Source organism: Pelecanus crispus, chromosome 9 (genome assembly GCF_030463565.1).
Source record: "Pelecanus crispus isolate bPelCri1 chromosome 9, bPelCri1.pri, whole genome shotgun sequence".
Classification (NCBI taxonomy): domain Eukaryota; kingdom Metazoa; phylum Chordata; class Aves; order Pelecaniformes; family Pelecanidae; genus Pelecanus; species Pelecanus crispus.
In genome coordinates this window covers 15,138,982-15,152,217 of record NC_134651.1, presented here as the reverse complement: position 1 = coordinate 15,152,217, position 13,236 = coordinate 15,138,982, and the positions used below count along the sequence as shown (strand labels likewise).

Genomic DNA, 13,236 nt, shown 5'->3' with positions numbered 1-13,236 from the left:
TCTGGGGAAACACGTCCAATTCAAGACAGCTCCTAATTCAGCAGATAAAAGGCAGAATGAGATCTCAGTGGTGGAAGCTACAGGACAAACTTAGTCAAAGTAGGGTGGTAGTGTTTATCAATGACTGTAATAAGCTTAGCAAATTTACCTGGTGACAAGATCCATCACAGAGGATTGTTAAATCAGCTCTCAATGTTTCTTTATTGCAGGTCTCTTTTAGCCTAGCCAGAAGTTAGAATTTTGGTGCAGATTATCTCAGTGACCCATTCTGGTCTCACCACCTAGAAAAAACAAGCAGTACGAATTAAAATACTCGTACCAAACTGCTTACAGCAATGGATTTTTCTTTGTTCCCTGATGTCTCTAAATTGCCCCAGACAATCTGTTATAAGAAAATAAGGAAGAAATCTAAGATGTAGAAATACTTTTCTTTATGAAGTATTTATCTTGCACTGGAAAATGGCCTTGTAAAAACAAACAATCAAACAAGAAAAAGCACAAAAGCTGGGACTGGCTCAAATACTTCACACCAAGGATCACTGAACTCCTTTGATTTCCAGTGTCAGTGGAAACAAGCAGCAGGAAAAACTTCACTTAAATCAGAGGACCTCCACCCAAGCAATATCAAGCAACCTTGAAAATCCAAGATGAATGTTGACAGAAAAAAACAAGATGATCATCGGTGTGCATTATACCTCAGAATCTATCTCCTGTAGACCAAGCAGACACTTCACCTCAGGTGTATCTTAGACCTAACAGGTCCATTTTCAGCTTATTATAAATGAAGCCAGTGTGTGTTATCTTGAAAACGTTTGCTTGAAAAGTTACACAGCTAGCTGGCCAACCCTCTTCTCTTTATTATCACCTTTATTATTATCATCATCTTTATTATCCCCAAAATCAGTTTTGCATTTGGGCGTTTGACTGGGACAATCCTTACTGACTTAATTCTGCCCCTGTTCTTCATTAGAGTAATAGCAAGGAAACTTCACAGCACTGTAGATTCACAATGATGACCGAGCAAAACATAACTAACAGGAATGACAGTCTGGGGGACCTGAAAACCTGAATACTGGAAAAATTACTGAAAAGAGGAGGAATTCCACAAACACGTGGGAATTTATGCCATAGTTCTCCCAAAAGGTTTTTGACTTAGACTTTGCACACCCTCTTAGTCCTCTATCATCTAACATGATGCGATTTCAAGGGAATCCTTTTGTCTCTTGACTCTAAATTAAGCCTTACATACAGGAAAGATATTTCCAGAAGGATTGAGAGAAAGGGGATTTCAGGCACAGCATACTTCAACAGTGAGGCATTTCTAGAGAAAAAGGCCATACCAAAGCACTGGGTTTAGAATTCTAATAAGCAAGAAAGCCACCCTTGTATTTCTCATCAGCCACGTGGGTTTGCACAATTAAAACACAATCGTTTCTTCCAGGGCTTTATTGAGGTCCGGAATAGCCCTATGTGAGTGTGCAGTGTGGCATACCATGCCTATTCTCTCCTCTCTGCAGGTCTGTCTGCCCAAGGCAGCTCCTCTACTCCATGCAAACCTGTTTCTCCCTGGCTGTTGGAAAGGAGTTGTGGTTTTACTTTGCTGCGCTTGAGCAGTGTTTCTGATAATGTCTAGGATCAGGTGTTGGTAAACTCCAGGAAATACTTAGTTCAGGTCACACTGAAGCCTTTGTTCTGTGAGTATTTCCTTAAAGCAGAAGGCAATTTTTACATTAGCATTTATTGTAAAATTATCAGGCCCAAGGAACCTGACAAATTCTGGAAAAACCCTGCTACCGTACACATTTTGGAGGTCCACGAACGAGCATTTTTGGTAGAGAAAAGGTCTTATTCAGGGATTTCTAGCTACTTCTCATCCTAAAATCAACTATGCAGGTAACAAGCAGTGCAGCCAACACTTCCAAGCTGAATGCTTACAGTACGCTCTGAATATGGCTTAATGCACATTTCTGCTCGCTCTGAGGTGGATTTAACAGAGGCAACTTAGAGTGCTTGGTCCTTCTCCATTATAAATTCCTGATTATCCGTGGCTGAAAAAACATTACCAACATGTAACTGTTCATGATAAAACTTCTTATGCTAGTTGGCTGATCCCAGGTGATTTCATTGTTGCTGTTGAATATAAAGTGAAAATGCTGAGAATCTATAGAGCTTCTGTACTCAGGAACTGGACTTCAGATTTATTAGGAGAAAAGTCTAGTTCTCAAATATTTTCTTAACAAAACAATGGCCTTTTGGGGGTTAAAATACAGTTTTGGATTGTTTTGAAGAATACATTTGAAGCCAAAAGCTTCTGAAGGACCAGAGATAATGAACTGATGCTAGTCAACACGGGTAGTCCCAGGTTGTCATATACATATACGCAGTGCCTGAGGATGCCACACACCAAACCTTTTAAATAAATGGACTAGTATTTTAAATGGCAATATAAAATGTTCTCGACTTTGTTTTATAACACCACCCAGCTGTCCATCTCTACAGGAGCGGTAGCTTGTTACCATGCAAAAAGTCCTACTCCAAAGCCTCAACAGGATGGAGGGCTGCTGCCAGCTGTATTTGGCCTGATGAGCTCCTGCTAGCAGGGAAGCTGGAAGATGCTGCCTCACACAGAGTCCAACTTGTTCATCAGGAGGCTGCCATTCCTTTGCCCACAGGAACTCACTACTGTCTCCTACTGAAGCACCAGGCTGTCCTTTCCCGCCCTGCTTCCTTCACCCGAATAGCTTGCAAGCTCTGTCTCAGCCTTTCTGGGAACTACTTCCTTCAGAAGGGAAACCATGATCTGCAAGTTACTTGCAAGCCTCATTCCTAGTGTAGAGTGCATAGGGATGTATGTCATCTAAAAGCAAAAATCACATGAGCTGAGCTTATAGCATAAAAAGGGATAGTATCAGCTTTGAACATGTGAAAACCCCAGACACCTGAAGTGGGTAGTGGCTGGGAAATCAGCTTCTGCTGTACACAACTTTGGCTGGCTTGGCCAGAACAACAGCTACTTCTGCCATCCACATTTAATCATAGAATCATTTGCAGGTGGATGCAAAAGTACTGCAGCTTCACAGGATGGACAGGCTCTTCTCTCTCCTAGGGCTGATGGCTGCTAATTTTCTTTGTCCGTTTTGCAGCTATTGCTGGGGGAAGGTGTGTGGGGGGGAATGCTTGCTTTTGCAAAAGCAAGAAACAGGTCTGACTTCTCCCTCCTGGCTGGGATTTCAGTCAAGGCCAGCACAGTGAAAGCCTTGTTCTCCCCTGGAAGTTCAAGACAGTTTTGTTTAGGGAAAATAGAGGCTTCAGCAGCTGCCTTTTGGTAAAAGGAACCTTACAGACAATAGGTGAATCATCCCCAAAAGCAGTCACTTGACATCAGCCACAAAAGCTTCCAGCCTCATGATCAACGAGCCCATCTGAACTAATATAGGAAGAATTACGGTGGTATTTTCCTGAAGCGTGGAGCTTTGCCTCTCCCTTTTTGCTGGGAACACAATTACAATCCCATCTCCCAATCCCTTCAGCTCTGAATTACCCAAGACAAGTCTGCAACATGGCAAAATGAGAACAGTAGATCATAGGACTTGTCCCATCTCAGCACCTGGTGGTGAAGTCCATGCTGGCCTCTTCCTTTCTCTTTGACCTTAGACTTCTTTTTAGCATGTGGCTACATTAACCTCAAAGGCAAAGCTGTTGTTTTTTTCTGAGACACAAAGGAAAAGGAAGCATCATTATAGTTCAACCCAAAAAGGCAATAAACAGCACATGCTATACCTATTTGTGTGTCCACTGAGGCTATAAAAAGCTGTGGATTAACTTTGAATACATCTGTGGAGGGGACCAGTTCTGCAAGCTGGTGGGCTAAAGAAGCAGGGTCCAACTGTCAGCAAAGGCTCTCTTTCTTGCAGATTCACCTCCTAACAGTGTTTGGGTTAACGTTTCGTATGTAATATTGTAACTGCAGTTGTGCAGCTAGACACTTCTCAAACAGATCCATTGTGATTTAGGTTCTCTACCATTTTAGCTTCCAAACTGGCCTAAATAAAGATTCCATGCAGTTCACAGGCAAAACAAACTGTAGGTGTGTCCTGGTTTCGGAAAGTGGAGATGTGAAGCAAAGGAAAGGCAGATCTGCTTTAATCTTCACCCTCGACCTAAATATGAAATAAATACCAAAGCTGTAGTGAACAAAGACCAAAGGTAGCACGGAAGAAAATCTTTGTTAATGACACCATTCTTCTGGGCATGTCCCCACTGAATTGCACACAGCTGAATTACTGCAGTCTGATCCAGAGTGATGACTCACATTAGCAAGCGAGTGAGCCAGAGATGCTAGTGAAGCAGAAGGGAGAGAGCACGAATTGAAACTGTGGAGGCTGGGACTCAAATGACCCCGGACCTTCGCAGAAGTCATGGGGAGGTTTAATTTTGCAGAGGACAAGGAAGAGGCAAGGAGCAGTGCTCTGCTCAGGTAACAGGATGTATGTGATGGAATTTTTTGTCAGCTGCATTTTGGCTCGTAACCGTTTTGTTTCTTCTTAACATGATGTCACAGAAAAGAAAGAACTGATAGTGAGCTTGCAACATAGCGTTTCCTTTCCAGAGGGACTAGTGTTAACTGTACTAATCCACAGTGATTTTTTTCTGCCAGGTATTATTCTTCACTTTCAAACTCCTGAAGCCTAGTCTGGACTCCTCAGCATAGACCTGCAGCATAATAAAGGAGGGTGGTACAGATAGCTTTCCGAAAGAGAAAAGAGCTCCTTCAACAGCAGCCATGCCATTGCCCTCCAGCATTTTCAGGAAGAGAGTGGCTTGTTTCAATATCAGTTTGAAGTAACCATGGCAGAGACAGGATGTTTGGTTTCACAGAGCAGGCAGTAAGTTTATATTGTCAGAGCAAACACTTGGGACTCCAGATCACAACATCCCTTGTCCTTTATAGAGTGTGTTATGCCAGAATCGGACGCAAAGATGCACTTCACGGTAACAAAAGAGGACAATGCCATTATCCTGCAATTGTCAACAGTGTTACAGTGCTGAAGACTTTAGTTCAATATTTGCCAAGCAGTAAAATGAGCAATGCCTGTCAGTTTGTTGACCTAGATGCATCAGTTACTAGAAAAACTATATTGAGCAGACAGCAGTTCAGTTTCAATTGTTAGGGACCAAATTCCAGCCACAGAACTAAGTGCTATCGAGTTACATTCAGATTAACAAGCAAAACGATGAAATCTTGTTCGGATGCTGTCACCAGGATACAACAAACAAGCATCTTTATGTTGAGACACTTTCAAACCAAGTGTAACAACAGTTTTGTCAGAGCCAGGCACTACAACTCTTGCAGACTGAAATTCCAAGGGGGATTTAAAATGCTGTAAACATCCTTCCTGGAAAGGCTGAAAACTTTAAAAGAAAAAAGTTACCTTCATCTTAATGCAGAATGATAGCTGTGGCTTCATTGACAGATGTTCTGCAAGCTTTAGGCTACAGCAAATGTTGGCACAGTGGTACATTTGTATCAAGCCATACTTTTGTTCACTCGCCTGCGTCTCAGCGCAGCCAGACAGGCTTCAGCTGGCTATCCCTGCTGGGAAGGCTGATGGACCTGGGAAAGTGCCTTACACCAGGGCAGATACAGGGTGGATTAGTACTCCAGTCGCACCCAGTCCTGGGTAAGAGGCACAGACTCTAGACTGACAGCAGCCTAAATGTCTTTCCCTTGCATTCAGTGTGACACCTCCCACTGCCAAATCACTTTATTACTGATCTGCAGCTGCAATCAGTGTACAGCAGAACGCCCGTAGAACGGGCTTGTGTTAGATCACAGGACAGAACGAACAGTACTGACACTAACATTTCTGCAGAGAAAAAGCATGCAACAACACTGAGTTAAAGCAAAAATCAAGTGTGTTCTCCTCTGTTTACTGCAGGCACTATTTCAGGCCTCAAAGGGCTGACAATGCTCAGGCTTCAGCTAAAGAGCTGACAATCATCCCTACCCCACCACGCTGAACATGCAACTTCATGCCTGCAGGTAAAGCCTGTCAGAATCAGGACAGGATCAGCATTCATGAGAATCCCTCTTCACCCACACCACAGTGAAAGAGTGAGACAATTTTGCAAAAGCTGGATTGGTGAAACCTGCTACAGACCGTGCCTTTGTGCTTCACTTGGGAAAAGCTGGCAAAATACTTTTCCCTATCTTGCCCAAGGAATCTACCTTTCACAGAGCATCCCCTGACACTCACGTTCCTCTAACTGTCCTACATCAACCACATACTGTGACTGCTTCTAACTGCAGGGCCTGTACATACTGGGTGCTCACTAACTAGCAAGCACACCAAAACAGGCATGACAAATACCTAGTATATTAAAGGCAGAGGCCCACCAGTTGGCTTCAACCCATGCTTTCCTAAGACAATGCACATATGTCACAGAGATTCCTCTCCAGCTTATCCAAGCTCTCAGAAAGGCTTTTCTTTAAGTTTTAAAGGGGGCCTCGGATGCTAAGATACCATTCTGCTTTCTTAAGTAATGTCGCAAGACTTCTGGTTTGGCCACACAGTTGCTCTTTAGAAATGAAAAGGAGAGTCCGTGTCTCTGCTTGGGACAAGTGGCAAAAACACTGCAATCTTTTTTATAAAGAATGAAGGGGAAAAAAGAGGAGAAAAAAAAAAAGATCAGGAACTGAGTTCAGTCACTCTGGGAACCCAGCCTTTATGTACTGTTTACCAAAAGGATGAGCTGGGGAAGGGGGTGAGGGGCAAATGTGTGCATTAGGTCTCACCTGCTGATTCTCAGGAGTCATGAATATTCTTATAATCCCCGTCTCTTGGCCCAACAGGCTACAAGCCTTTTCATCACAAAGCTTGATTTCAGCGAGGATCCGGGAGTTGCTCTAAGCTTCAGCAAGTGGTATAATATTCCCTTGTTTCCACATGAAAACAGCCTCTTGCCACAAACCACTCTCCAATGTTTCTTCTCTGTTACTCATCTACTAATAGCATTTGTCTTTCAGACTAGATTAGATACTTAAATAAATTCTGTTCTGGCCTATGCAGAGACCAGTCAGCAAGTCACGATTTCTGAGGCAGTCAGCGTGTTTTTTTCATTGCATACATATGCATACATAGTATATATGCTGAGATACAGGTATATTTATAAAATGTGCTACACACTCGTAGCTAAAACCAAGACACCAGAAACAAAACTGAAAAGGGACTTGAGCGGTAGTGTGAATTATACCGCATATTTTTCACGCCAGACGGCACTATTGCAAGCATCTAATCTGACCTTCAGCACATCACAGCCCAGAGCATGTCACCTGGTGTGGGCGTAATTTCCACGCCAATAGGGCAGAGGGGGACAGGGAAGGAGGTTGTGCTGGCAGGAAAAGCAAACAGGGTGTGTAAAAACATGTAACAAAGCAGCGTACAGAACTAAACCTTCACGAGATAACCTATGGCTAGCTGTACTTCCATAAGCCTTGTTGAATTCTAATTTTCAGGCAGCAGGCAATGGAAAATTATTTTCTTTTACTGAAGAGAGAAGTGTTATTTCCTCCAGCTGAAGGGATGGACTATGCATAAACTGACAGGAAGGAAAAAGGCCTTTTTAAATGGGAAGCTCTTATTTTCCTTATGGCAATAGTATCCAGTGGCAACCAATCTTGGGCGTGAAACAAACATTTAGTAGCTTAAAAAAAGCTCCCTTGCAAAAAGATCTAATTGATCAGAGCTGCCAGATAAAAGTCAAAATAAAAGTTAATCTTTTGTCCACTGGTTAGAGCAGAGGTACTACATAAGAACAGAAGGGATAGCACTGCCTTCCTGGTTATTGGTGGAGGATTTTTTAAATTTTTAGTTAGTTATATCTTTTTTAAAGGGCCTTATGCAGTTAATATTCATGCTGGTCTTGCTTGTGATAAAGTAGGCAAGGCCTCACACAAAGATATACATCATCAGTACTGGCACCCTGTGAAAGTATAAAGTGTTTTAGCAAGAAATCCGGAGGGTGGAGCAGGGAAGCTATTCTATCTGGATGAAATATTTAGTCCATAATTAGTCCTAAACTACAAAATAATTTGCACATGCAATTAATTTGCACGCACATAATTTGCACATACAAACCTAAGCTTTCAGGTTAGGTGGGTTTGAGATTACAACTGTTAGATTAACTCATCTTCCACCTGAGATATACAAACAGACCACAGAGGAATCACCAACGAATGAGCAGAGTTTGTTTTGGGGATACCTTGAATCTGTGCAGGATGTGGAGGTTTGCTTTTCAAGCTTAATACTATTTATTTCATCACATCTTATTAGCATGTAGTTCTATAAGTGCATGCAGAAAATGTTAATATGCATAGGCATCGATATGATAGATAATATCTCTTATGTCTGTACATTCAAGCTACAGTCTGCCAACATAAAATCATTAATATATCTAGATTTAAGGCAACACCCTTACCTGGGGTATGACCATCCTTTTATGTCCGTGTCTTTCATACTAGCTCTGAGGGTTCTTGCAGATTTGTCCCAGTGTCTGCTTTGGCTTGTGGAAGCCTTCTGTAAAGCATACATGCAACACAAAGTGATGAGCCCAAATGACAAACAGGCCTCTCACTAGATTTCTGCTGGGCTAAGTAGATGGAGATTGTTGTGCATCTCCCATTTTCCTCCCAGATGTATGCTGCTGTGGCAGTTCTAGTTACCCAGAACATTTCTCTTCAGCAGAACACCTCCATGAATACTGGTTCCTGTTGTGGTTTACTTACGATTTCACACTTCAGATACTGCAGATTTGCTGTTATGTACAATTAAGACTTGGAGGGAGTAATATTTTTGTGTTATACTTGATACATTAGGAATCCATTATTCGGGAGGTAAGAACGACCCTCCAAACATCGTGCATTGACAGCGCAGAGGGCAAACTAATGACTATTCAGGATAGCTATGGTGGTATTCCCACCTCGCATTTTGCTACCGATCACATTCCTCCTGTCTTCCCTCCACAAAAGTACCTTCAAGGATGCACAGCTCTGGCAACTCTGGTATGAAATGCGTCATCACTCCTAAGATTCAGTCCTGGTATGCGGGAAACCATTGCTTTCCTTACCAAACACATGATCCAAGCTCAATCCCTAAACAAACCAACATGACTCTCTTCAAACCTAGGAAGTGCTCTGCCAATTTCAGACATAGGTCTGAAATACTCCTTCGCAATCCGTTGTTGTTTAGTATATGCTGTACTCAGCTTTTGCCTCAGCTTCAACTTCTTCCCAACTAAAACACGTAACACTGGGCCGTTCAAAGGTCATTCTTTGTTTGCTTCTTGTCTGCTCTTAAGACAGATGTTTCAAGGCATGAGAGAGGATATAAACACATACACACCGGGGGCGGGGGGGGGGGGGAGAGTGGGGGAAGGTGTCCAGGTGTTTAAGCAATGCCAAATGTGAAAGAATTCCAATTCACTGCTTTCTCCTTTAATCTGGCAATTCCAAGGGACCAAGCGTGTCACGACTTGTACCCAGAACACTTTCTGCTCGGGTGAGTTCAGACAAGGTCTGCATTAACTCCCCAACCTGCAAGAAAATTATTTGAAACAAAAGGTTCAGATATGTCCCTTTCCCTCCAACAAGCCTGGAAACAAATGGTACAGGAATGAGGTCAGAAAGGAATCATCCGCCTACCATACCGCTGAATTCATTTACCTACCTCAGAGCCCATTCAAGGAAAGGGGTGGGATGGGGAACAAGGGATGATATAAAGCAGAATGAAGCTCTGGGGTCGCTTGCTACATTACAAGATTTGACAGGCCTTTGCCAGCCTTCAGCTTCTTTGTGTCTTTCACATAATAGAGAAACACAAACTGAGCAGCCTGTGATCTGGGGGTTGCACTATTAGACAGAGCAAACCCTTTGCAAATGCTAATAGTATTGTAGCATCCTGTCAGGCAGCAACACAAAAAAGGATGTTGATTTTCACATGAACCAGAACAGACTCATTGTAAGGAAGGTTGCAATGAATGTTCCATCTCTAAACATCAAAAGCCATAGCCAATTGGCTTGTGGAGATGAAGCAAAATACTGCTTGAAATGTTCTTAAATATAGGGGGCATACTGAGAGAGAACAGTTGCTTGAAATGGAAGTGAAAATGATCTTTGGCTATGATTTCTGTAGTGAAATCATTTCTAGATCTAAAGAGGCTTTTGTTCTGCAATCTACTGTATTCCAGCAGTCTGGAAGAGATGCTCCTTTATGAAACATGAATGTGCAGACTCAGTCAAGGGTAGAGTTTATGTCATTGCCAAATGGTAAGGTTGACAGTAGTAGAGCACAAACAGAATGTGCTTGTTCTTTGCAGTTTTAAGGGTGTGACAGCTGTCAGTCTTGTCCAGTGATGCCCAGCTCTTTCTGAAAAAAAGTCTCTAAAATGTTAAAGAGGACATAACACTTAAGCTATTTCTGGTATAAAACTTATTATAAAATACGCTTTTAATTCAAACTTCACATCTTCCCCTATATTAGGAATGGTATAATCCAAGGTATTAATAAATGCACCACTCTGATTAACCTTCAAAAAGTTCATTGTTGCCCTTTGGGTGAAAAACACAAACAAAGCTCATTTTGTTGGTTGTCACTACCAAGGATAGTTCAGAAATTCATTTTGAAGTCAGAACGTCAAATCACCACACAGGTTAGGACACACTGCTCCAGAAGCCCTCTTAGACCCTACAGACTTCCAGCAGCAGCAAATAAACAGCCTTCTATCAGTGTTCTGCAACACAAACACACAACCATTTGTAGCTATGCAGAGTAAACAGCTTTTCAGTAGAAATGGCTAGAAATACTTCTGGAATTGCCTCTAGAAAAGCACCTAGAGTCAATTCCAGAATCAGTCCCACAGCCAATGGCTGGCTTATTTCTGGATTCATCTCCAGAACCATGCCTAGAACCTCCCCGAGAGTCAATTCGAGAAACACTACAATAGCTGCTAGGCTCAACTCTCAGCCTTATTGCCACAATCACTTCTAGAGCCACTTCTGGAAACACTTCCCCACTGACTGATGGCACCAACCCAAGAAACTTCTCTAGAGTCATTTCAGAAATGTTTCTAGAACAATTTCTGAGGTTGGCTCTACAGTTGTTTCACAAGCCATTCCAGAAGCACTTTCAGAAGTATTTCCTGAATCACTTCTACAGTCAAAACTAAAATCATGCCTGTGATTTTTAGCATTTCTTACAGAGCAACAGCTTGGATAATTTCACCTTCTGGTGTGCTACAGTGCTGAGGTGATGGCAGATGCAAGCAAGATTTGTGTACACAGAAATCTGCATGGATTTTCCATTCCAGCACCGCAGCATAAACAATCATTACAATCTCTGTATCCTTTCAGCTTCTTCCCTTTGTTTCTACATAGTATGTTATACTGAGAAATTCTTAACAACAGCCTTGTTCTGTAAAAGTTCTGTGATCACAGCCATATCAAACATATAGCGCTTTTGACAAACTACAGCTTTAAGAGTTATCTGACTACCTAGGACCTAACTTGCAAGGGCTTTACAATGCATTTTATTTATCTTACTGAATAAAAACTAGCAAGTGATTGATCATGGTCTGTAAAGATTTCTGCAAGGGAAGATGGATTACTGAACTAATTACAGAACAGAACAGGATCCAATAGCTCTAAACTGACATAAAAAATAAAATAAAATAAAATAAACAAGTACCTTGGAGATGGTAAGTCACTGCAAGGGCATGCTATCAAGTAAAGTGATAGAATCCTTCAAGATTTAAGATCGCTTGAAGTCTTCATGTCAAGATGAAAGTAGCGTGGTGGGTTTGGGTTTTTTGGCCAGCAGAAGCAGGGAGGTGATTGTCCCCCTGTACTCGGTGCTGGTGAGGCCGCATCTGGAATACTGTGTCCAGTTTTGGGCCCCTCAGTACAAGAAAGACATTGAGGTGCTGGAGCGTGTTCAGAGAAGGGCAACAAAGCTGGTGAAGGGTCTGGAGCACAAGTGTGATGAGGAGCAGCTGAGGGAACTGGGGTTGTTTAGTTTGGAGAAGAGGAGGCTGAGGGGAGACCTTATCGCTCTCTACAACTACCTGAAAGGAGGTTGTAGTGAGGTGGGTGTTGGTCGTTGGTCTCTTCTCCCAAGTAGTTAGCGATAGGACAAGAGGAAATGGGCTCAAGCTGCACCAGGGGAGGTTTAGATTGGATATTAGGAAAAATTTCTTCATGGAAAGGGTGGTCAAGCATTGGACCAGGTTGCCCGGAGAGGTGGTGGAGTCACCATCCCTGGAAGCGTTCAAAAAAACGGGTAGATGTGGCACTTTGGGACATGGTTTAGTCTAGTCTACCCTTAATTGGTTTAGTGTGGACTTGGTAATGTTAGGTTAATGGTTGGACTGGATGATCTTAAAGGTCTTTTCCAACCTAAACGATTCTATGATTCTATGATTTTTTTTTTTTTAAAGTCAAGTATTAAGGTCTATAGAAAAATATATTTATTTCCATTATGCAGGTGATCAGAGAGTGTTCTTAAAACGTCTCCTAGCCTGGAAATTGAGCATCAAGAACCATGTCTGTACACAAGACAGCAGTAACTGGAAATACAGCAGTTCAGGCTAGCATGGTAGTTTGTAATCAGAACTGTAGTCAAACTTCTGCTTTCTCTCCAGGCTTTGGAAATGGGCAGGTTTCTACTTCTCAGTCAATGGAATTCTCCAGTCAGATGCTTCCTGAGAAAATGACAGTATAAGGAAAATACAGGAAGCTAGTTTATTAGCTGCTGTTTTTTCAGCTAGCCATACATGCTAAGTTCTTGTGAGGTACCCTAATATCTGAGTAATCTTTACCACTGTACATCACATCTGTGTGAGGAAGCATGACAAACATTTCCTAAAGCACCCTCAAGGCCTAGAAACACATTTCAAAGAGTCAAAGAAAACTCACACTGCAACTCTGCAAAAACACAGAGGTATCATCACAGACTGAGTTCATATGGCAACGCCTTCACTGACATAAAAATATCCCATGGACACCTCCAGGACCAAAACCCACCAAGAACAAAGAGTTCTAACTGACTCAAGGGGCCCTGGGTCAGACTTACAGATGCCATATTTCAACATTTCTCAACTGAAGTGATGAAATGTCTTGCATCTTTTTTAATACAATTGTTAAGAGTTACTAAGTTATATTTACAAAATACGAAAATTAAATTA

General features: G+C 42.1%; 1 protein-coding gene across 1 annotated transcript in view; it reads right to left on the bottom strand.

Moving 5' to 3' along the window:
• Window positions 1–245: 245 nt before the first annotated feature.
• OPA1 (OPA1 mitochondrial dynamin like GTPase) overlaps window positions 246–13,236 on the bottom strand; it is a 75,025-nt gene continuing 62,034 nt past the window's right edge. The window contains exon 29 of the mRNA XM_075716028.1: window positions 246–281. Within this exon, the coding sequence (XP_075572143.1) occupies window positions 256–281 (26 nt within the window). The 3' untranslated portion in view covers window positions 246–255. The remainder of the gene's footprint in view (window positions 282–13,236) is intronic.